This window comes from Ranitomeya imitator, chromosome 3 (genome assembly GCF_032444005.1).
Source record: "Ranitomeya imitator isolate aRanImi1 chromosome 3, aRanImi1.pri, whole genome shotgun sequence".
In the NCBI taxonomy this organism is placed as follows: Eukaryota; Metazoa; Chordata; class Amphibia; order Anura; family Dendrobatidae; genus Ranitomeya; species Ranitomeya imitator.
The window spans coordinates 586,817,152-586,842,718 of NC_091284.1; the positions used below are offsets into that span (position 1 = coordinate 586,817,152).

A 25,567-nucleotide genomic window follows, 5' to 3' on the forward strand; every position below is an offset into this window, starting at 1 on the left:
CATGAGAAATGCAGGTAGTTTGCCAGGGCAGACACGACTTGCAGCAGCAGTGCATTGGATAGCACCTTCAGGACCGTGTGCATCGGCCCACCCTTCTTAATGGTCTGCCACAGCGCCTGGATGTATATACACGCGGCCACGAAATACACCAGGACAAGCAGGAAGAAGAACTCGTGTAACCCTGGGGCAAAGAGGAGACAGGAGAACAAGCTGCTCGTGGGCCGAAAATGAATAGTCACAAGTAATAACCTTGTAATTTAACCCTAGCATCACCATAACTTTATTGTCTATCAACCTAGATGTAGGAGATCTCGTATTTTTGTGTAGGAGGAGTTGCTTTTTTATTTTTCCCCATCAATGGAGCTTTGTAAAGCCTTGCTTTTTTGCATGCCAAGCTTCCATTTGTATAGCCACCATTTTGGCATACATATGACGTTTTGTGCTCTGTAGTGGGGTTTTTTTTTTTTGTGGGTACTGCAGTCAGCGAACAAAAGACATTCTTGCATTTGGACACAATATCTTCTTGGCGAGTAGCATATGGATAAATCATTTATATCTGGATAGGTCCAAAATTTTTGGACTCAAAGATATTAAATGTTATTTCTGTTTTCTTTGTTAAAGGGAGCTTTATTAAAGCTGCAGTGTGAAGACCAGAAGAGGACGTCATGGAATGAAGATAGGAAGCGCCGGAGCGGACCTGAGACACCCATTTGACCAGACCACAGCGGGACTGAAAAGTTCCCAGGCTCGAGTTCATATGAGTTCATCCAGCAGAGGGCGCATCACCGTGACTCGAGGTAACTACAGTACATTCCCCTGCATTCCATTCATTCACCAAGTTTTACAGGCAGGGGCGGCTGCATTAGCAGAGCTCCTGGATGTAAAATGATTTAACCCCTTCAGATGGATTTACAGCGTGAGACAAGACTGTAACGACCAAGAATCTGCAAAAACCCTAGTCCATGCCCTCATCATCTCTCGCCTTGACTACTGCAATCTCCTGCTCTGTGGCCTCCCCTCGAACACTCTCGCACCCCTCCAATATATTCTAAACTCTGCTGCCCAACTAATCCACCTGTCCTCCAGCTATTCCCCAGCTTCTCCCCTCTGTCAATCCCTTCACTGGCTCCCCATTGCCCAGAGACTCCAGTACAAAACTCTAACCATGACATACAAAGCCATCCACAACCTGTGTCCTCCATACATCTGTGACCTCGTCTTCTGGTACTTACCTGCACACAACCTCCAATCCTCACAAGATCTCCTTCTCTACTCCCCTCTTATCTCCTCTTCCCACAATCGCATACAAGATTTCTCTTGCGCATCACCCCTACTCTGGAACTCTCTACCACAACATATCAGACTCTCACCTACCATCGAAACCTTCAAAAAGAGCCTGAAGACCCACCTCCTCCGACAAGCCTACAACCTGCAGTAACCACCGATCCACCAAACCGCTGCATGACCAGCTCTACCCTCACCTACTGTATTCTCACCCATCCATTGTAGATTGTGGGCCCTCGCGGGCAGGGTCCTCTCTCCTCCTGTATCAGTTATGACTTGTATTGTTTAAGATTATTGTACTTGTTTTTATTATGTATACCCTCCTCACATGTAAAGCGCCATGGAATAAATGGCGCTATAACAATAAATAATAATAATAATAATCAGATGTATTCTCAGAGACAATGGAGAAATTAAGTTCTCCATCTTCTCTGTACCTGTGATCCGATTCGCTCATGCTTGATCAGAGTGGCATTAGCATAAATCACCACATTGTCTCGCTGTAGAGCAGGGCTGTCAAACTGCATTCCTTGAGGGCTGCAAACAGGTCATGTTTTCAGGATTTCCTTGTACTACACAGGTGATAATTTAATCACCTACACAAATAATGAGTTGGTGATTAAATTATCACCTGTGCAGTACAAGGAAATCCTGAAAACATTACCTGTTTGCAGTCCTCGAGGAATGCAGTTCGACACCCCTGCTGTAGAGGATCGACGGTCGTGTGATCCCGGCCTTAAGTGGCAGCTGCAGTCCACCCAACTACACACAAGTCAAAGTACTGCAGCGGTAGCTAAATAGTTAAAATCAATCAGTATTGCCACATCAAGTCGCGGAGTAGCGGAGGCCCTTGATTTCTGGGTATCCTCCAACTATGTATAAAGTTATAGACTGTTCACATTTACATAGAAACGTCTACAGTCCGGTAAATCAGTTCATGTACATCGACCCTTACCGGACTCATCTGCTCCAAAATGATCAAAAGGATTCCCAGCAGAATCGGGATTCAACAAGGTGACCTGAAATGTGATCTCATCTGTCCGCGGGTCCTCATAGCTCATCAGACAGGTGTACTTGTCCACATATATGGCGTACCACGCTACAGGAGAGGTGGTCTGTGGCAGAGTGTAGTTATACTCAGTTTGGTTCAAAGGAACTGAAAAAAAAAGAAGGAAGTGTAAATATCAGTGGCAATACAAGCCGCTAAAGTGGCAGCGCTCTTCAGTTCGTGGCTACACACAGGCTGGGAGATCGGAGAGGAGGTGCCGGATTACCAAATGTACCAATTCCAGTACCTGATAACATAGAATAGGACAATTAATGTTTCAGTGTGGCGGAATTTGGACAACCTGGTTCTGCAGCTCGGCTTCTCTCGCCGTATCTGCTGTGCACATTGTACCAGATGGCAGCTGCTCTATTCCATACTGTATAAATGCTATTCCAGGCTGAATATTATTCTAGGGCCTATGGGAGACAAATGCTACTGTACGACATGAGCCACAGCCTTCCATTATGGATGGATGTCACTGCATGGCAGCATAGCGCCACAAAACCGAGACGTAGAAAGCTTTCCCCGACATGTTTTACAGAAGGAAAACCCTACATGATAATAGCCTGAAGGCCCCATACACATTAGGCCAACACCAGCCGAAACCTGCCCCAATCGGCCATCAGACTAATGTGTATGGGGACCTCCTGACTCTCCTCTGCAGATGATGCCAGGAGCGATAAGGAGCCGCCATGCTTCGGACTGCCAACCCTTATGTTCTCGGGGCAGTAAGCCATCCTAGAGAACCCAGGAGTGGTGGACAGAGCAAGAGCTCCTGTATACGGGGGAGTACTGAAGAGACTGCAGCAGACTGAACAATTTATCTAGGGCCTCTGACTGCATTGGAAGAACAGCTCTAGGGTCAGGCTGGGGTTAAATATGATAGTTATTTAAAAGGGTTTTCCCATGAACAAAGTTCATTTTAAATCAATAGATCTTGGAATAATAATACATTTCACACTTGGATGTGTTAAAAAACAGGATTTTTGGTTGCTTACCGTAAAATCTGTTTCTCAGAGCCTTCATTGGGGGACACAGGAACCATGGGGTGTATGCTGCTGCCACTAGGAGGCTGACACTATGCAAATAAAAAAGTTAGCTCCTCCTCTGCAGTGTACACCCTACCGACAGGAAGTAGGATATTCAGTTAGTGAGAAAGCAGTAGGAGAAGCAACGTGTAAAAGAGAAAGAATAATAATAATATAATAATAATAAACTTTATCTACATGGTGCCAACAAATTCCACGGCGCTCCATAGATTAACAGTTTCAAACACTCAGAGTGTTTAAACAACTCAAACGTATACAGTAAACAGAGCTGTTCAACTTGGGAGGGTGCTGTGTCCCCCAATGAAGGCTCCGAGAAACAGATTTTACGGTAAGCAACCAAAAATCCTGTTTTCTCTATCGCCTTTCATTGGGGGACACAGGAACCATGGGACGTCCCAAAGCAGTCCCTGGGGTGGGAAAAACAGACTTCCATCAGGTCCGAGGACTCACCACTGACGCCTGCAGGATCCTTCTGCCTAGGCTGGAGTCCGCCGTAGTTCGGCGAAAAGTGTGGATGGAAGACCAGGTTGCCGCTTTGCAAAGCCGTCGGCGAAAGCCCCGTGACGTACCGCACTGGAAGCGCCGACTGCCCGGGTAGAGTGAGCCTTTATCTCAGGAGGGGGCACTCTTGTTCTTGACCCGGTAAGCTTCCAAAATTGCCGTTCTGATAGAGCGAGCAATAGTCGCCTTGGAAGCCGGCAGGCCTCTACGCACGCCATTAGGGATTGCGAAAAGAGAATCCATCTTTGGTAAAGCGGCCGTGCTAGCCAGGGAGCTCCTCACTGCCCTGACGAGGCCCAGCCTGTTCAACAATCGCTCCAGAGGATAAGTCGGAGCTGGACAAAAAGGAAAAGGTAGAACGATATCCTCGTTGAGGTGGAAAGATGAAAACCACCTCGAAAAAGGAAGGAAGGCGGAGGCCTGGGACCACCTTGTCCTGGTGGAAAAATCAAGAAAGGAGGTCGGCAAGAAATGGGCGCCAACTCAAAAATGCGGCGGATCGAAGAGATGGACCTGAGAAAAGCCACCTTCCGAGATAGAACTGACAGGGAAAACTCCCTGAGAGGCTCAAAGCGGGGAACCCCTAAGAACAACCAACACAACCTTTAAATCCCATGAATCCACAGAGGCCCTGTACAGAGGGACAGCGTGGGCTACTCCTTGAAGGAAGGTCTTAACCTGTGGCTGAGAAGATAACGTCTTCTTAAAGGGAAGAAGAGTGCAGGAACCTGGCCCTTTAGGGAACTGAGAGTGAAGCCCGAATCCAGTCCTGCCTGAAGGAAAACGAAATGGAAGGCAGGGAAAAAGGACATAGGTGAAAAGCAGTTGGACTCGCATCAACGAAAGTAAGCCTTCCAGGTACGATAGTAGATCCTGGAAGAAGACGAAGGCTTCCCAGCCTGGATTATAGAGTGACTCATCTGGGCCGAAAGGACGGACGCTCTTAGAACTGTGGAGTCCACAGCCACGCCGTTAAACTGAGCGACAGATAATTCGGGTGGCAGATCGGACCCCGAGACAGCAGATCGGGTCCGTTGGGAAGGCACCAGGGGTGTCCGCGAGAAGATTGACGATGTCTGAAAAAAAAGACCTCCTGGGCCAATCCGGGACGATCAGAATGACCGGCACCCATCCAGCCTTGATCTTTTTCGACAGCTTGGAAAGGGAAGGCGTGGGAACCGATAGGGGAGCACGAACTGCGACCAAGGAATGGCCAGAGTGTCAACACCACTGTGAGAGGATCACGGGACCCTGGGCCGACCCGAGGGACCTTCCTGTTCAATCGGGACGCCATGAAGTCCACCTTTGGAGTCCCCCATCGAAGAGCAATCCGATAGGAAACCTCCTGAAGTACCATTCCCCTGCCGCGAGGCTCTCGCGGCCGAGGAAGTCGGCGGCCTAAATGTCCACGCCGGGGACATGCACTGCGGAGCTCACCAGGACCGTTGCCTCTGTCCAAAGGAGGATCCTGGAATCTCGGCCGAGGCCAGAGAATGCAGAGTCCACCCCTGGTGGTAGACATATGCCACTGCTGTGTCATTGTCTGTCTGGATTCGAATTGGCAGGCTGCTGAGAATCCTTACCCAGTGAAGGAAAGACAGAAACATAATCCGGAACTCGAGGACATTGATCGGCAAAGAGGACTCCTGCGCCGACCAACAACCCTGAAAGAACAGGAGACAAAGCCCCGCGCCTCCGCCGAGCGAGCTGGCGTCCGTCGTCACCACCTGCCAGGGAACTGGAAGGAAGGATATGCTGTGAAGGATCTACTCTGGGATAAGAGAAGTGACCTCGGCCACCAGTCGAGGAACCGTTTGACCCGGGAGAAAGCCGGATCGGACGATGCAGGGAGAAGACCTGTCCCCTGTGATAGAATAGCCTGCTGAAGAAGTCTTGAATGAAGCGGGCGAAGGGAAAATTACTTCCGATGTTGCAACTAACCACCTTAGGGCCTTTAAGGCCCATCGGAAAGGAGGGGAGCCGAAAACCCTGGAGCAAGCGAACTTCCTGACAAAGGAGGGATATCCTGTCTTCGGGAAGGAAGACTCTGGTCCGACAAGTGTCGAAGAACATGCCCGGAGATACGAGGCGCTGAACAAGACGGAACTTCTTCCTGTTGACGAGCCACACGCAACAGCTAGAATGTCAGGAAAGATGGATAGACTTTCGGGAGCCAGAAACCGAAATTCCTGAGCCTCCATGGAAACGATTGCTGAACGAGGGAATATCATTCTGAAGTGTCTCCGACGAAACTTCCTGTTCAGTAAATTGAGATCCAGACTGGGACGAACCTTATCATCCTCTGTCAGTACAAAAAGATTCGAAGAGAAGCCTGTGAACCGTTCCTGTTCTGGTACGGGAACGATTACCCCGGATTTAAGGAGGGAAACAATGGCTGTAAAGAAACCCGGGACCAGAGCGGGGTCTCTTGGAGGTTGGGATTCGAAGAACACGATCCCAGGACCGTGAAATGAAGATTTTGTATCTAGAGGATACAAGTGCCTTGGCCCATGCGTCCTCTACTGAGGAGACCCAGACGTCCCTGAGGAACAGGAGACGGTTGCCCAGCCTGAGAAACGGGCTGGGGTCTAGTCGTGGGTCATGCCTTGGTGGAACTTCCAGTCCAGGACCTGGAGAATCCACTTTAGGAGTAGCGGGCACGCCAGGAAAGAGTGAGTCGAAGAATACCTTCTTCTCTTAACGTGCCTGTGGCCTCTGCTGTTGCGAAGAGGAATCTGATGCCGCGAAACTACGAAAAAGGTCGAAAAGACCGAAGTAGCCGCCTAAGGGGAAGTAGTCGAGGTCTGGAGAAGGGGACTGGTGCCGCCAGTGGCGTCCTTAATAATTTGGTCCAGCTTGGAACTGAAAGGACGTGAACCTTGAAAAGGCAGGCTCGTAAGGGACTTCTTTGATGACTCTTGAGCCAAACAGTGCGACGGCTGGCAACAACATTACTGGGCGCCTGTGCGGCAGAAGACGCGACGTCCAGGGAACAAATTATTCTCCGGCGTGAGTAATCTGGGTGGCAAGTTCCGCCAGCCGGCCTGATGGAGCTCCAGCTTGAATGCCCCAACGGAGTTGTTTAGCCCCTCGGATACAGACTTCGAAACCCAAGTGGAAGCCAAAGCTGGGCATTGGGATGATGCGGCAGTTTCGAAAGCCGACTTCACGAAGGATTCCATGAACCTATCGATGGAATCTTTCAGAGCCGCCCCACCGGACAGCGTAAGGACTGTGTTGGTGGCAAGTCTAGCAGCCGACGGATCCACAGGGGGAGAGGTCGTTCTCTAACGCCTCTCATTCCGGTTGGCAATGAGATCCGGAGGAAAGAGATATGAGACTCCAAGACGCTTGTCTCTTTGAGAACATCTGGTCGAATTCGCTCTTTCTCTGGCCAGAAGCTCCTCGAATTCAGGATGAGGAGCAAATACCTTGGGAGGTAGTTTAGACCGTCTAAACGAAACCGCCTGATCTGCGGGTATCGTAGAGGAATCTTTGATGCCACAGGTCTGATTGGTCGCTCCAATGAGGCTTTGAACCATATCCCTCATGTTAGCGATTTGGTTCGAATCCGGCCCCAAATTATCCTCCGAAGGCGCATCAGAGAAAGCCTCGCCTGACTCAGAGGGAAAAAAACCAGGGGGAAGTCGACCACAGAGAAGGACCGTGGGGCGAAATGGACCGAGAAGAGAACTCAGACCGGCGTTCCTGTCTGGATCTTTCGCGGCCTGTATTAGAAGTCTCGGACGGAGCTTCTTGCGACCCGCTGGCTACTACGGAAGTCTGCAAGGGGCAACCGATCAGGCATGGACACAACGGTCTGGGACACCCGTGTGAGATCCGCTACTGATAGAGACAGAGAGGATGGGGACTTTGCTCTGATGTGGAGCAGCAGGGGGGGTCCTGGGCGGTGAGCATAATGTGGGTTGCTGCAGGCCTGCCTGAGAAAAGGTAGGAGGCCGGAAGCGACCTCCCTTAAAGTTAGACCGAACGGGTCCGAGGAAAAAATCAGAAGGGGAGAGTATCAGTCTGCGGTACAGAGCTACTCACGGCAGACGCTGCGGTGGGCATAAGGCGAACACGCGAAGTGATAGACTAAGGCAGAAGAGGGAGGACAAAAGCGACTTCCCTTAAGATTAGAAATGGCGAAGGATCCCTGAAGAAGCCAGAAGGTTAGGGGACAGGAAAGCAGAGGAGAGTGTCAGGCTGCAGCAGAGCTACTCACGACAGGTGATGGATGGAAAGCTGCACCTCATGATGTCGATGGTCCTTAACGCAGGGGTGCAGGCAGACAGAGCAGACTTCTGGGACACTCTTCTGTCCGGGACCGGCTGCAATGCTGAGCCGCAAGGGATGAGGACGCCAGGCTATGCGCTTTGAGGAGCCAGCGCAAGGCGGTCCTGGTGCCGAAAAACCACTTCAGGGGCGCAGGAGAAAGTGGGCGGGGCTAACCGCCAGGATGGCGCTGGTGGGCGGAGCTCACCGACTTGAACCAGTCGGGCGGGAGAAAAGCCCGCCCGATATAAGGAGGAAGTGGCGGAGTCGCGGCCGGAAGTAGGCCCCGGGTGAAGCCGGGGGCTAAATTAGAGGCCGGCATCCACCGGTGCAAGACCGCGGCGCCGGAGCTGTGCGCCGCGGGTAGGAAGCGGCGCGGCAGCCTGGGACAAAGGCATCGCGGCTGCAGGGGCCCGAAGCCGCCGCGCTGGCACAGATGGCAGGGGAGCCGCTAAGGGCGGCCGGAATCGTGCGGTCGCAGGGGCCCGAAGCGGCGCGGTGGCCTGCAAAGGCCGCCGCGCTGGCACAGATGGCAGCGGAGCCGCTAAGGGCGGCCGGAATCGTGCAGTCGCAGGGGCCAGAAGCGGCGCGGTAGCCTGGAAAGGCCGCCGCGCCGGAACAGGAGGCAGAACGGCCGCAGCTATGGAAGCGGCGCGGCAGACAGAAAGAGCACGGCCGCCGCGCGGTAAAGGGATCTCGGCCCGTGTGCGCAGAAAATAAGGCCCCTGCAACTGTGTGCAGCTGCCCGTGCAACGGGAGACGACCAGTGGGATCCCCCCTTTGAAGATCTGTATGGGATGGGATGGAATGGAAAGGGGAAAATACTCACCTTAAACATCCCACGCCGTTACTAACCTGAAGAGGAATGAGACGTCCAGGGAGCTGATGGACGTCCTCGTCTCCGCAACCGACAGGCTCTGGTGGGCGAGTGGGTGGGGGACGGAGCCAGGACCGGACTTCTGAGCACGCTTGTGTGCTAGGATCTTGGTCCTGGAGAGGGATCTATGAGGATACGGGGTGGCAGTACACGCCGTACTCATAGTCCGCATTGTGGGACTACAGGTGTGACTGTTCACCCTGTATCCCTCCGGAAAAACCTGAAAAGAAACGACGCACATTGAGGTAGATAAGGGTCTAATGAAAGACCCGTGTCCACCTCCTACTGACACTAAGCTAAACTGGATATCCTACTTCCTGTCGGTAGGGTGTACACTGCAGAGGAGGAGCTAACTTTTTTATTTGCATAGTGTCAGCCTCCTAGTGGCAGCAGCATACACCCCATGGTTCCTGTGTCCCCCAATGAAAGGCGATAGAGAAATAATGTTCCTGTGCCGAGATAATCTTATAAATGTTTCCCTGCTATGTAGTGAAGTGTCGCCTGTCAACGGAGACAAGGAGGCAGCTCCCTGCTGTGAATGACAGGATCTAGTACCCCAGTGAGATGAGAGCCCCTAAATTCTCTGAATGGCTCTAACTGGGCATAAAATTCCAGTGTCCAGAGGACAAAACCCTGCCCACCTGAGCCAGACCCTGGAGATGCATCTATAAGACCCCCCCATTACTAACCCCACAGTCAATCCAGTAATGCTCATGTCCCAAGACGATTCGGTTGTTTTGGAGAGAGATCACATCAGTGATGCAACCGCTCGCCACGCCAGTTGGCACACACTGAGCAGAGCAAGATGCGATGCATGTGACCAGCGGTAGCCTTAACCCCTTTACCCCCAAGGGTGGTTTGCACGTCAATGACCGGGCCAATATTTACAATTCTGACCACTGTCCCTTTATGAGGTTAAAACTCTGGAACGCTTCAATGGATCCTGGTGATTCTGACACTGTTTTCTCGTGACATATTGTACTTCATGATAGTGGTAAAATTTATTTAATATTACCTGCGTTTGTGAAAAAAACGGAAATTTGGCAAAAATTTGGAAAATTTCGCAATTTTCCAACTTTGAATTTTTTATGCAATTAAATCACAGAGATATGTCACACAAAATACTTAATAAGTAACATATCCCACATGTCTACTTTACATCAGCACAATTTTTGAACCGAAATTTTTTTTTCGTTAGGGAGTTATAAGGGTTAAAAGTTAACCAGCAATTTCTCATTTTTTACAACACCATTATTTTTTAGGGACCACATCTCATTTGAAATCATTTTGAGGGGTCTATATGATAGAAAATACCCAAGTGTGACACCATCCTAAAAACTGCACCCCTCAAGGTGCTCAAAACCACATTCAAGAAGTTTATTAACCCTTCAGGTGTTTCACAGGAATTTTTGGAATGTTTAAATAAAAATGAACATTTAACTTTTTTTCACAAAAAATTTACTTCAGCTCCAATTTGTTTTATTTTACCAAGGGTAACAGGAGAAAATGGACCCCAAAAGTTGTTGTACAATTTGTCCTGAGTACGCTGATACCCCATATGTGGGGGTAAACCACTGTTTGGGCACATGATAGAGCTCGGAAGGGAAGGAGCGCCGTTTGACTTTTCAATGCAAAATTCACAGGAATTGAGATGGGATGCCATGTTGCATTTGGAGAGCTCCTGATGTGCCTAAACATTGAAACCCCCCACAAGTGACACCATTTTGGAAAGTAGACCCCCTAAGTAACTTATCTGGATGTGTGGTGAGCACTTTGACCCACCAAGCGCTTCAAAGAAGTTTATAATGCAGAGCCATAAAAATAAAACAAAATTTTTTTCCCACAAAAATTATTTTTTAGCCCCCAGTTTTGTATTTTTCCAAGGTTAACAGGAGAAATTGGACCCTAAATGTTGTTGTCCAATTTGTCCTGAGTACGCTGATACCCGATATGTGGGGGGGGGGGACCACCGTTTGGGTGCATGGGAGGGCTCGGAAGGGAAGGAGCATCATTTGGAATGCAGACTTAGATGGATTGGTCTGCAGGCGTCACATTGCGTTTGCAGAGCCCCTAATGTACCTAAACAGTAGAAACCCCCCACAAGTGACCCCATATTGGAAACTAGACCCCTCAAGGAACTTATCTAGATGTGTTGTGAGAACTTTGAACCCCCAAGTGTTTCACTACAGTTTATAACGCAGAGCCGTGAAAATAAAAAATCCTTTTTTTTCCTACAAAAATTATTTTTTAGCCCCCAGTTTTGTATTTTCCAAAGGGTAACATGAGAAATTGGACCCCAAAATTTGTTGTCCAATTTGTCCTGAGTACGCTGATACCCGATATGTTGGGGTAAACCCCTGTTTGGGCACACAGGAGAGCTCGGAAAGGAAAGAGCACTGTTTTACTTTTTCAACGCAGAATTGGCTGGAATTGAGATCGGACGCCATGTCGCGTTTGGAGAGCCCCTGATGTGCCTAAACAGTGGAAACCCCCAATTATAACTGAAACCCTAATCCAAACACACCCCTAACCCTAATCCCAACAGTAACCCTAACCACACCCCTAACCCTGACACACCCCTAACCCTAAACCCTAATCCTAACCCTATTCCCAACCGTAAATGTAATCCAAACCCTAACTTTAGCCCCAACCCTAACTGTAGCCTTAACCCTAACCCTAATGGGAAAATGGAAATAAATACATTTTTTTAATTTTTCCCTAACTAAGGGGGATCAGGGGGGTTTGATTTACTTTTATAGCGTTTTTTTTAGCGGATTTTTATGATTGGCAGCCGTCACACACTGAAAGACTCTTTTTATTGCAAAAAATATTTTTTGCGTTACCACATTTTGAGAGCTAAAATTTTTCCATATTTGAGTCCACAGAGTCATGTGAGGTCTTGTTTTTTGCGGGACGAGTTGACGTTTTTATTGGTAACATTTTCGGGCACGTGACATTTTTTGATCGCTTTTTATTCCGATTTTTGTGAGGCAGAATGACCAAAAACCAGCTATTCATGAATTTCTTTTGGGGGAGGCGTTTATACGGTTCCGCGTTTGGTAAAATGGATAAAGCAGTTTTATTCTTCGGGTCAGTATAATTACAGCGATACCTCATTTATATTATTTTTTTATGTTTTGGCGCTTTTATACGATAAAAACTATTTTATAGAAAAAATAATTATTTTGGCATCGCTTTATTCTGAGGATTATAACTTTTTTTTTTTTTTGCTGATGATGCTGTATGGCGGCTCGTTTTTTGCGGGACAAGATGACGTTTTCAGCGGTACCATGGTTATTTATATCTGTCTTTTTGATCGCGTGTTATTCCACTTTTTGTTCGGCGGTATGATAATAAAGCGTTGTTTTTTGCCTCTTTTTTTTTTTCTTACAGTGTTTACTGAAGGGGTTAACTAGTGGGCCAGTTTTATAGGTGGGGTCGTTACGGACGCGGCGATACTAAATATGTGTACTTTAATTTATGGGAATAACTTTTTTTTTTTTTTTTTTACACATTTGGAAATTTTTTTTTTTACTTTTTTACTTTGCCCCAGGGAGGGACATCACAGATCGGTGATCTGACAGTTTGCACAGCACTCTGTCAGATCACTGATCTGACTTCGAGCAGTGCAGGCTTCACAGTGCCTGCTCTGAGCAGGCTCTGTGAAGACACCTCCCTCCCTGCAGGACCCGGATGCCGCGGCCATCTTGGATCCGGGGCCTGCAGCGAGGAAGGAGGTAGGAGACCCTCGCAGCAACGCGATCACATCGCGTTGCTGCAGGGGTCTCAGGGAAGCCCGCAGGGAGCCCCCTCCCTGCGCGACGCTTCCCTGCACATCGCGATCATGTTTGATCGCGGTGTGCGGGGGGCGGTCCTCCTGGCACATAGTGCCGGATGTCAGATGCGATAGGCAGCTGACACCCGGCCACGCTCCCCCGTGAGCGTGGCCGATCGCTATGATGTACTATCCCAGAGGGTCAGATAGGCCCAGGGCACCTCGACGGGATAGTACGTCTAAGGTCAGAGAGGGGTTAATGATGTCACCACCGGTCACAAGCAGAGCTTCTCACGCTCAGCTCCGCGTGTTCCGGCTGGCGTGGTGCTCTCCAAACCATCCGGATCGTCGTGGGCCATGGCCAGTAATGGATTATCGGTGAAAAGATAAGTATAACTTTGCTTTTTTATCTTTGTGAAATAAATGGGTAAAAAAAAGGGTCGGGGAGTTTTTATTTCAAAAAAAGGAATTTGTGTGTTTATTACAGTTAAATAACTTTACTCTGTGTCTCTATTAAATTTGACTATGGGGTTAGTAATGGGGGGTGTACTATAGGCGCCTATCCATTATATACCCCTGGGCTTGATGTCAGTTGACATTACAAAGCTGACATCAACCCCAATACTATTACCCCGAGTGGGAAGAGCTGTGCAAAGCATCAGAATTGGAATATCTAATAGATGCGAGTGGCTGTGGGCTGCAATTTTAAGGCCGGGGAGGGCCAATATCCATGGTTCCTTCCTAGTCTGAGAATACCAGCCCCTAGTTGTCTGCTTTAGCTTGGCTGGTTATGAAAATAATCAGGGGAATCCCACGTCGTTTTTTAAAATTTATTTAAATAAGTTAAAAAAATGCCTAGCTACCCCTCTATTTTTGATAACGGGTGAAGATAACGCTGACTGCTGAGGGATGCAGTCTGTAGCTGTCTGCTTTAGCTTGGCTGGTTATCAATAATAAACAGGCAATCCATGCACGTGTTGCAGCTGTCAAACAACCACGAGACATGCAGCCGTGAGAGCAGCTGCTGTGACTCACGCATTTTTTTTCCGAGCACATCGAAAATACGCGATTAGAGCATGCTCGCTTATCACTAGGGGCGAGCTCCCTGCAATTTAAGTCTTCATATAGAGACTGGGCAGCCATCTGTCTGACATGGTTTAGTGAATCCTGCACTGAGCAGACACGATGACCTTGGAGGTCCCTCCCAACTCTAACATTCTATGCTTCTATGATTCTAGGCACTATTCACAAGCATACAATGAGTTCAGGTAGAAGGTGTCTATTTCTGTCCAAAAATGGGATTAGAGCCCATCACGGCAGAGCAGAAAAGATGCTACTTTGTGGAGATCAATCTCATCCTCTGCAGGTAAAACCTGTGCCAGGCCATCAATAGTGGCATGGTGGCACAGAGGAGGTGAAGACTCTGGCAAGCTACCAAGTGAGAAACAAGCCTATACGTACGTACTGGATATTTGTGCGAGCGACAGTCTCTCCGGGCAGCTGTACTCTTCCATGTTTCCGTGCATCCTCACCCATTCTTCATCCCGATAAAGATACAGGGCGGCATCTTTCCCAACTGCGGCTGCCACATTGCTGATCCGGACACGCAGGACAGCTTGTTCTCCTGCCCGTAAGAAGCAAACCAGACGTTATTCCGCCAGATATAAGAATGACATCGCACTAAGCGCTGGTGATCTGGAGTCTGACAGAATATTAATATATATTACTATAGTGATTGGCTGGAAGGAAAATGTGACCCTCCCTAGTGAATTGTATCAGGGGTCTCATGTGGTATTAGGCCGCACCTTACATCATGGATTAGCACAACCAGCGGTGCCCATTATACTGGACATCTATTAACCCAACCTCTAGGCAGAGAAGCCACCTCGGGTTGCTGCCTGCAATGGGAAGGGCATTTAACGGGCAAAATTATATGTTCAGTACATGAATGGCCACAATGCCCGGTGTATAATACTAGAGGTCCAGGCACACAATGTGTATGTACGATACTAGGGCGCAGGATGGGTACGTATGATACAAGGGCGCAGGATGGGTACGTATGATACTAGGGGGCAGGATGGGTACGTACACATGGTTTTTTTTTGCCTTCCTCTGGATCAACATGTTAGGGCATGTTAGGTTAGGCTATGGGTTGAACTAGATGGACATATAGTCTTCCTTCAACCTTAATAACTATGTAACTATATGTATACTAGGGCGCAGGATGGGTACGTATGATACTAGGGCGCAGGATGGGTACGTATGATACTAGGGGGCAGGATGGGTACGTATGATACTAGGGCGCAAGATGGGTACGTATGATACTAGGGGGCAGGATGGGTACGTATGATACTAGGGGGCAGGATGGGTACGTATGATACTAGGGCGCAGGATGGGTACGTATGATACTAGGGGGCAGGATGGGTACGTATGATACTAGGGCGCAGGATGGGTACGTATGATACTAGGGGGCAGGATGGGTACGTATGATACTAGGGGGCAGGATGGGTACGTATGATACTAGGGGGCAGGATGGGTACGTATGATACTAGGGGGCAGGATGGGTACGTATGATACTAGGGGGCAGGATGGGTACGTATGATACTAGGGGGCAGGATGGGTACGTATGATACTAGGGGGCAGGATGGGTACGTATGATACTAGGGGGCAGGATGGGTACGTATGATACTAGGGGGCAGGATGGGTACGTATGATACTAGGGGGCAGGATGGGTACGTATGATACTAGGGCGCAGGATGGGTACGTATGATACTAGGGCGCAGGATGGGTACGTATGATACTAGGGGGCAGGATGGGTACGTATGATACTAGGGCGCAAGATGGGTACGTATGATACTAGGGGGCAGGATGGGTACGTATGATACTAGGGGGCAGGATGGGTACGTATGATACTAGGGCGCAGGATGGGTACGTATGATACTAGGGGGCAGGATGGGTACGTATGATACTAGGGCGCAGGATGGGTACGTATGATACTAGGGGGCAGGATGGGTACGTATGATACTAGGGGGCAGGATGGGTACGTATGATACTAGGGGGCAGGATGGGTACGTATGATACTAGGGGGCAGGATGGGTACGTATGATACTAGGGGGCAGGATGGGTACGTATGATACTAGGGGGCAGGATGGGTACGTATGATACTAGGGGGCAGGATGGGTACGTATGATACTAGGGGGCAGGATGGGTACGTATGATACTAGGGGGCAGGATGGGTACGTATGATACTAGGGCGCAGGATGGGTACGTATGATACTAGGGGGCAGGATGGGTACGTATGATACTAGGGGGCAGGATGGGTACGTATGATACTAGGGCGCAGGATGGGTACGTATGATACTAGGGCGCAGGATGGGTACGTATGATACTAGGGGGCAGGATGGGTACGTATGATACTAGGGGGCAGGATGGGTACGTATGATACTAGGGGGCAGGATGGGTACGTATGATACTAGGGCGCAGGATGGGTACGTATGATACTAGGGGGCAGGATGGGTACGTATGATACTAGGGGGCAGGATGGGTACGTATGACACTACACACTGGGGCACATACAGGTCCTTCTCAAAAAATTAGCATATAGTGTTAAATTTCATTATTTACCATAATGTAATGATTACAATTAAACTTTCATATATTATAGATTCATTATCCACCAACTGAAATTTGTCAGGTCTTTTATTGTTTTAATACTGATGATTTTGGCATACAACTCCTGATAACCCAAAAAACCTGTCTCAATAAATTAGCATATCAAGAAAAGGTTCTCTAAACGACCTATTACCCTAATCTTCTGAATCAATTAATTAACTCTAAACTCATGCAAAAGATACCTGAGGCTTTTATAAACTCCCTGCCTGGTTCATTACTCAAAACCCCCATCATGGGTAAGACTAGCGACCTGACAGATGTCAAGAAGGCCATCATTGACACCCTCAAGCAAGAGGGTAAGACCCAGAAAGAAATTTCTCAACAAATAGGCTGTTCCCAGAGTGCTGTATCAAGGCACCTCAATGGTAAGTCTGTTGGAAGGAAACAATGTGGCAGAAAACGCTGTACAACGAGAAGAGGAGACCGGACCCTGAGGAAGATTGTGGAGAAGGACCGATTCCAGACCTTGGGGAACCTGAGGAAGCAGTGGACTGAGTCTGGTGTGGAAACATCCAGAGCCACCGTGCACAGGCGTGTGCAGGAAATGGGCTACAGGTGCCGCATTCCCCAGGTAAAGCCACTTTTGAGCTACAGAGAAGCAGCACTGGACTGTTGCTAAGTGGTCCCAAGTACTTTTTTCTGATGAAAGCAAATTTTGCATGTCATTCGGAAATCAAGGTGCCAGAGTCTGGAGGAAGACTGGGGAGAAGGAAATGCCAAAATGCCTGAAGTCCAGTGTCAAGTACCCACAGTCAGTGATGGTGTGGGGTGCCATGTCAGCTGCTGGTGTTGGTCCACTGTGTTTCATCAAGGGCAGGGTCAATGCAGCTAGCTATCAGGAGATTTTGGAGCACTTCATGCTTCCATCGGCTGAAATGCTTTATGGAGATGAAGATTTAATTTTTCAGCACGACCTGGCACCTGCTCACAGTGCCAAAACCACTGGTAAATGGTTTACTGACCATGGTATTACTGTGCTCAATTGGCCTGCCAACTCTCCTGACCTGAACCCCATAGAGAATCTGTGGGATATTGTGAAGAGAAAGTTGAGAGACGCAAGACCCAACACTCTGGATGAGCTTAAGGCCGCTATTGAAGCATCCTGGGCCTCCATAACATCTCAGCAGTGTCACAGGCTGATTGCCTCCATGCCACGCCGCATTGAAGCAGTCATTTCTGCCAAAGGATTCCCGACCAAGTATTGAGTGCATAACTGAACATTATTATTTGTTGGTTTTTTTGTTTGTTATTAAAAAACACTTTTATTTGATTGGATGGGTGAAATATGCTAATTTATTGAGACAGGTTTTTTGGGTTATCAGGAGTTGTATGCCAAAATCATCAGTATTAAAACAATAAAAGACCTGACAAATTTCAGTTGGTGGATAATGAATCTATAATATATGAAAGTTTAATTGTAATCATTACATTATGGTAAATAATGAAATTTAACACTATATGCTAATTTTTTGAGAAGGACCTGTATATGAGCAGCGTTATACACAGGGCAAACATTGGCTTATTACACCGGCTGAATGGGCTCAGTATTCTTAGAGCCATTGCTCCCTGTTATCAGCCACTGGCAGGACACTACACAAGCCGCCAGCACTAGGCCCAGGAGCTGCACAACACGACCAGTGTCTCCAGCTGCCACCGTACATACCCACCATGGAAGAGGAAGGTGAAGATGTGCTGCCCCCGGCTGTGCCACGCCAGCGCACTGTCAAAACTGCCATGCACCGTTTTCGCCCATCCCGTGCGCGGTAGCAGCGACCCCACGGCCAGCAGCAGCCCGAGCATCTCCGCCCATGTACTGCCCGGCGACATGTGCAGCGCCAGCCGCCACATCTGCAGAGTCAACGGGGCGTGGCCGTGATGTCATGGCGTGCGACCAATCCGCTAGCGGCGAAACACTGGCTACGTGTAAGTGACACCAGGTAGAGTCGTCAAGCGCGACTGACTGTCGTAATATGCAGCTGGAGACGAGTACAGTGTCGCGACATACGTGCGTTGTACAGAAGCGTTACGTGTACCCGAGCAGTGGACGGGGCGCTGCCCCATGTCGTGTTCCTCAGGCCTTGTGATAGGCGCCGTATCGCAACATGAGCAGTGACCGCGAGCCTCCCGGGGGCTTCCGCAAGCGGCTACTGGTGACCGGAGGGGCCGGCTTCATGTAAGTGTGTACAGGGACGAGCATCGCTGCCATAGTGTACGGACATGGCGAGGCTGGGGGTCCGCTCCTCCGGACATGGCGAGGCCGGGGGTCCGCTCCTCCGGACATGGCGAGGCTGGGGGTCCGCTCCTCCGGACATGGCGAGGCTGGGGGTCCGCTCCTCCGGACATGGCGAGGCTGGGGGTCCGCTCCTCCGGACATGGCGAGGCTGGGGTCCGCTCCTCCGGACATGGCGAGGCTGGGGTCCGCTCCTCCGGACATGGCGAGGCTGGGGTCCGCTCCTCCGGACATGGCGAGGCTGGGGGTCCGCTCCTCCGGACATGGCGAGGCTGGGGGTCCGCTCCTCCGGACATGGCGAGGCCGGGGGTCCGCTCCTCCGGACATGGCGAGACTGGGGGTCCGCTCCTCCGGACATGGCGAGGCTGGGGTCCGCTCCTCCGGACATGGCGAGGCTGGGGGTCCGCTCCTCCGGACATGGCGAGGCTGGGGGTCCGCTCCTCCGGACATGGCGAGGCCGGGGGTCCGCTCCTCCGGACATGGCGAGACTGGGGGTCCGCTCCTCCGGACATGGCGAGGCTGGGGTCCGCTCCTCCGGACATGGCGAGGCCGGGGGTCCGCTCCTCCGGACATGGCGAGGCTGGGGTCCGCTCCTCTGGACATGGCGAGACCGGGGGTCCGCTCCTCCGGACATGGCGAGGTCGGGGGTCCGCTCCTCCGGACATGGCGAGGTCGGGGGTCCGCTCCTCCGGACATGGCGAGACCGGGGGTCCGCTCCTCCGGACATGGCGAGGCTGGGGTCCGCTCCTCTGGACATGGCGAGACCGGGGGTCCGCTCCTCCGGACATGGCGAGGTCGGGGGTCCGCTCCTCCGGACATGGCGAGACCGGGGGTCCGCTCCTCCGGACATGGCGAGACCGGGGGTCCGCTCCTCCGGACATGGCGAGGCCGGGGGTCCGCTCCTCCGGACATGGCGAGACTGGGGGTCCGCTCCTCCGGACATGGCGAGGCTGGGGGTCCGCTCCTCCGGACATGGCGAGGCTGGGGTCCGCTCCTCCGGACATGGCGAGGCTGGGGTCCGCTCCTCCGGACATGGCGAGGCCGGGGGTCCGCTCCTCCGGACATGGCGAGGCGGGGAGTCCGGGCACGGCATGGGGAGGGGGATTGTCCGGGCACGTCAAGGATGGAGGGTTTGGGGCTCCTGTGGACATGGCGAGGATGGGGGGGGGGGGGGGGGGTGGCATTGCTCCAGACATGACTTTTACAAAGGAAGTGAATGGGGTATTGAGAAGTGCTCTTTCTGCTGATACCCCAAGGACTGAGTGTTGCCATGGGTACAGTACATACACCGTGGTAAGGGGAGACGAGGGGTAGAGTGCTATGTGCACACATGGAGTGTTTGGTCAGTATTTTACCTCATTATTTAGAAGCCAAAATCAGGAACGGAACAATCAGAGGCGAAGTATAATAGAAAGACGTCACCACTTCTTTGTTCATCACCCACCCCTGGTTTTGCCTTACAGCTACTGAGGTAAAATAAACCTCACCAAATACTGAACGTGTGAACGTGGCCTTATAAACAGATCTTCAGTATTAACCTTTGCGCCGTGCTGAAGGCTACAATTGATCGGTATATCCTCACCCTCCTGAGGTGCCATATTTCTGCTTTTATCATTAAGTGGTGTTCGCCTCTTGTTGAACTCGGTGCATCTTATTCCTGCGTGCCCCTCATTAAGACCGGCATACAAAACACTATTTTAAATGAATCGGGGTCAGTATGTCTAATTACCGAACAAGCTGCATAATGAAGCCCTCAAACCCAGATCATTACAGGCTCATTTTTGGAAAGAGTCCTGAAGTGGTTAATGTGATCAGACATATTTGTGGTTGTCTCCAGGTCCCTTGTGTCTTTGTTCCTTAAAATAAGTGTCCCATTGTGCTCTCAGCAGGGCAGAGGCCTCTTGTCAGGTTCTCTGGACCTTGTGAGGGTCTTGTGCCTTTATGCAATGCAGATATTTGTTAGCACATGTTGTATCTGGAAATGCTGCAAGCAATCTGACCTCCCCAGCACTCAGTATGGCGGCCTAGAGTCAGTCAGCTGCTCCAAAGCATGTGCTCCTAGGAATCTCCGCACTGTACTATGGTTCCCAGTGTGAGCTGGGCACATGGGTGTCCTCCGGGTGCTCTACGGACATACATTACCTTATTAAATTCTAACGCGGAGAAGAGATGTACGAAGCATGGAAAAGCATTATTAGTATTACATTAGCCACACTGCTATTCTTTCTCCTGTATTTGCCCTGATCTGGGATTATCTGCGATATTGTCATTGTTACTGAAGCAGAAAGACCAAAAGAGTATCCATAGACCACCAATAGAAAGTAAAAAGTACTAAGGAAGAATGAAAGATGGATGGCTACACTGAAATCCTATACATCAAGCAGTATATAATGTGCAGAGCTTGATGTATAGGAGGTGTCTCTCCTTGTGTACAAAACGCGCGTCGGGGCAGTGTGGGCAGGCCTCACTGATTCCTCCATAATCGTGAGTAAGCAATATTCAATCTAACCTCTCTGCCTCTAGCCACCTGGCCGATCTTATAGTGCATTTACATTTTGAGACTGGGTGTTATGGTGCTCTGCACGTTATATGCTGCTTGATGTGTAGGATTTCAGTGTAGCCCGCCATCTTTCATTCCTTCTTAGTAGACTCGTTTTCTATATTCAATGGTAATGAGTAAAATATGTTTTAATATGAATCTTTCAATAAAATATCTGTTTTATTTTCTATTTGTGGTTTTAGGCCACTCTATTTGGTCTTTCCGCTTCAGTGTATGTCGTTTGGAGTACTCCGCCGTTTTATTGTTAAAGGGGGACACTAAACTCTAATTAGGACTACGTGCTATGTGAATTTTGTTTTGTTGGTATTGTCATTATGTATGTTGTATGGCAGCCCACGGAGATGCCACGTGTGGCCATGGTGGGGTCTGCTGGTAGAACGTGCCCCTCTCTAGTGCAGAAGATAGCCTTTTCTGTTTCTCTTGCAGAGCGTCCCATATGATCATTTCGCTGGTTGAAAGCCATTCCGATTACCAAGTGATAAATGTGGATAAGGTAAGATCTGTGCGGGTCTGAAATGCAGGACCAGCTGAGCTTTGTGTGCGACGTTGTATTAGGAAGTTGTAGAAATCTGGTTTCCATACATGACCATGAGATTAGCTCCTAGTTAGGGTGAGGCCACATGTAGCGGCTCTGTCAGGGTGCTGCCTCACAATTAGGATATATGTGCACAAGGGGAAGACTGTTTAGAAAAGCGTTTCCTGATTGCTTTTCCAACATTTTTGGACCCAGAGGTTTTTTTTAAGTGTTTTTGGAGCATTATTTTTATCGCCATTTTCTTGCCTTTTTTTTAATCTATTCAACCACTGTCCTCATTTGAGCTTTCCCATTTCCAAGACCCGTAAAGTATAGAGTGTCTTCAGATTGAAAAATGCTGGAAAATGGTCAGCTCACTTCTTTTAGTTCTTTTAAACCACTTTGTGTCTGTGGAATATGAAAGGGTTGAAAGCCGCCCCATAGGCTGAACATATGTTCAAGTTATTTGCAAACTGAGATTCTGATTTGGCTTGTTATCCTGAGTCATATTGCAAGGATCGTTAAAGAGTCGATATTGACTTTTAGGATCTCTGCTCCCAATAGGTGGCGCTAGAGTTCTAGTCCTCGTCATCTCTGAACAGGTAATTTGCATATTTAATTTCCAGAGCAGTATTGCATGGCGTATATGTCTCCTCACTCTGACATGCCAGGCTTGGCTTGTCATTCTCCACAAGGAGAGACGTTACCCCTTAGATAACATAGAAATGTCCCTAGTTTTGAGCATTTTCTGGGCACTTGTTCAGGCGGGTTCCTCAGGGACCTTCCTGAAAAGGATGTCGCGCACATACCCTAAGGTGATTTTCATCTTCCAGAATGATGGCTTATTTCTGTTATATCCCATAACCATGATAGGTGGGGGTCTGACCTCGGGGACCATTTTTGATCCTCAGAATTCGTGGCCTGCAGCCCCTTCAGCATTTTCCCTGCACAGGCGACTTTATTTATTAGCATTGGGTAGAGGAAAAACTATGAAGGAGACTCAGCTGTACGCCCTACGGCCCCTCTCCTCTCGATTTGTGGGGTCCTGGTGGTTGGAACCGCACTAGCTCTTATGTGGTAGTGTATACCAGAGTGTTCATTTCCAGCATGTAGTAAAACCGCAAAAACAAGAGAGAATATTTGAATGAATGATGTTCTGACAGTCACGTAGATTCATGATGGTTTGTTACATAGTGATCGGATTTCTAATAGCACAACTTCTTTTTTTTTTTTTTTTCCTCAGCTTGATTATTGTGCCAGCTTGAAAAATCTTGATGCCGTTTCCAGTAAAGCCAATTACAAGTTCTTACAGGTACGGTATGTCCAGCACATACTGAGTGATTATCAGGGGAGCACAGTGGTCAGATCCAACACTACAAGCCATTTTACCCCAAAATGGAGCGGTGACACAAAAACCTGTAGTAGATTGAGGCCAAAACGTGCGTCATAAAGCTGCATTTGTGGAAAAAACTAGTTTGGCTTGTGTCTCGGCCTCACCAGAATCCCAACTGACATTTGACATAAAGTCCTGTACGGTGTGGTGGAACGCCACAGTTCTGTCCTGGAGCAGGCCTACCTGCTCTATGTCTGTATAGTGGCTTCTTGTGCGGCCTGTAAAGCTGCTGATTGTAGATGAATTCCAGAAGTGATGTATGAAGTCAGTATGTTACATGGGGGTCGTGGGCTGATAACGTCTATCCTTCTACCTCAGGGGGATATCTGTGACTCGGACTTTATAAAACAACTCTTTGGAACCGAAAATATAGATGTGGTTTTACATTTTGCTGCGCAGACCCATGTAGGTGAGTGTGCTTTCACTATTATTTCTATGATTTTCCTTATGGAAACTTGTCAGATGAGCGATAAAAATGTAATATGTAATTCAGGTTAGATTTATTATATAGTTTATAAACTTAGTAAAAGGATAATGAGGCCTATTTATCAAAACTGTCCAATTCTTGGTCTTAAAGGGTGCTCCATGTTGTATGATAAATCTGTTTGACTATTTAGTATAAAGCCCCCCATACACATTAGATTCGTCAGAACCAACTGATGGTAACGGATTCAGCCAATAGTCCAATGTTTGTGGAGGCTCCAGACAACTTATTGTCGGAAGATGTGGATGCGACATGTCCAATTTTGGACCGCCGACCATATTGTCTTCTGGAGATAAGCCGTTGTCAGACATGTCTAGTGGGCAGAACACTGCTCAGACAACACAGGGTGTGGGTACACAGTGTGGCAATAATTTATTGAACCACCAACATACAATAGCATACAGAACAGTCCCAGCAAATCCCCAAAATGGTGCAAATTATAAAGCCTCACCCTTCCGCTGACCCACCAGGATTAGAGCTGCTTCCAATGCCGAATACCCCAGCAGTGGCTCCCCGCTTTTGGCGGGCCCCCACAGTGAGGACAAGCTTGGGAAGATGACAGTCCATTGATGTACGAGGCCACGTGACTTGATTGTCCCATCTTGGACTCTCTAAACCTCTTAGAGGCTTCAGTGATAGTCATACGTGGCAGCTCTGTATTTCTTCAGGTGGAGCCATGATGCCATGACTTCTGTAATGTAGACGCTCTCTGAACACAGGCAGATCCTCCTTTTTATAGATCACAACTTCTCAGTCAGTCATTCCACCACTGGCTTGGGGGAAGGAGGTAGGAGGCTTCCCTCACTGCTGGAGTGTGCAAACAACCTGCATAGATTGTCCTTCATATTGCAGAGCACCAAAGGGTCATCAACATATTAACAAACATTCAAACATTGCGCCTTTGTTTCCCAAAGATGGAACAATACTAGGACTGCAATATTAGAACAGATACAATAGCTGATCAGCAGCCAGTCAACAAATGGCAGCCCGTGAACAATAATTTAGTGACAATAAGGGCCCTCACATGACCTCTAGGTCTTGTCCCTGGGCCTACTGAAATAATATGTGTGGGTAATTCCGATTAATGTGATGTCGCCACAGTGGCCTAAAGTTCACACTATTAGTTGGCTTAGGCTATGTTCACATTAGCGTCTTGCGGTGGTGTGTCGGGCGCCACCGCGGCGACGCATGTGTCATGCGCCCCTATATTTAACATGGGGGCACATGGACATGCGTTTGCATGCGTTTTGTGATGCATGCGTCTTTTTTGCCACAAGCGTTAGGGCGCAGAGGACGCAGCAAGATGCATTTTTTTGCGTCCAAAATCCGGCAAAAAAAGGACGCATGCGTCGCAAAACTATGCGTTTTGCATGCGTTCTTGTTTGCGTTGTGCGTTGCGTCGCCGACGCAGCAGCGCACAACGCAAATGTGAACATAGCCTAAGCCACAAACGTTTTGGAAAGACTACGCTCTCAGTCGAACGAGTTGTAAAAAAAAAAAATCATAAATATGGTGAGAGTCAGGAAAGTTTGTTTTTTTTTATTTGCAGTTATGATGCATTTAACGTGATTAATATTCCCCGATGTTACTGGTCACAAATATAGAGACCGACTAATTATTGCATTTGCAACTGTTTTTCATCCAGTTTTTAGTTTTTGTGTGTTTTTTAATCTGCACTTCTATGTTCTTTTAAATAATATTTTTTCTAGTGTTCGCCTGTGTTTTTTTGTTTGTCATTGTGCGTGGGCTTTCCAGATTTATTTGGCCGATTTATCAATTTCTAGTTTTTAAAAACTCCCCACATAGTTGCGCACGTGTTCTCTAGTCCCCGCCCCACCTGGAATGATGTTGAGTGCGTCTGAAATTTTTGTTCAAATTTAGTGACATTTCAGTAGAACAAGTGAC

The 25,567-nt window shown here is 48.9% G+C and overlaps 2 protein-coding genes across 4 annotated transcripts in view; one reads left to right on the forward strand and one right to left on the reverse strand.

The window, feature by feature from the left end:
* Positions 1 to 18,347, reverse strand: part of GPR180 (G protein-coupled receptor 180) — a 32,291-nt gene extending 13,944 nt beyond the window's left edge. The window contains exons 1-4 of one of the 2 annotated variants that reach the window (XM_069758045.1): positions 18,149 to 18,347; positions 14,275 to 14,433; positions 2,240 to 2,440; positions 1 to 181 (exon numbers count right to left, since the gene is read on the reverse strand). In XM_069758045.1, the coding sequence (XP_069614146.1) occupies positions 1 to 181; positions 2,240 to 2,440; positions 14,275 to 14,433; positions 18,149 to 18,329 (722 nt within the window). In that variant the 5' untranslated portion in view covers positions 18,330 to 18,347. Of the gene's footprint in view, positions 182 to 2,239; positions 2,441 to 14,274; positions 14,434 to 18,144 lie in introns of both variants that reach the window. The other variant, XM_069758046.1, reaches the window with a different exon arrangement.
* Positions 18,348 to 18,410: 63 nt separating this feature from the next.
* The window catches only part of TGDS (TDP-glucose 4,6-dehydratase), a 55,251-nt gene continuing 48,094 nt past the window's right edge, over positions 18,411 to 25,567 (forward strand). Inside the window, exons 1-4 of one of the 2 annotated variants that reach the window (XM_069758047.1) lie at positions 18,411 to 18,654; positions 21,698 to 21,764; positions 23,029 to 23,097; positions 23,497 to 23,587. In XM_069758047.1, the coding sequence (XP_069614148.1) occupies positions 18,584 to 18,654; positions 21,698 to 21,764; positions 23,029 to 23,097; positions 23,497 to 23,587 (298 nt within the window). In that variant the 5' untranslated portion in view covers positions 18,411 to 18,583. The remainder of the gene's footprint in view (positions 18,655 to 21,697; positions 21,765 to 23,028; positions 23,098 to 23,496; positions 23,588 to 25,567) is intronic. The other variant, XM_069758048.1, reaches the window with a different exon arrangement.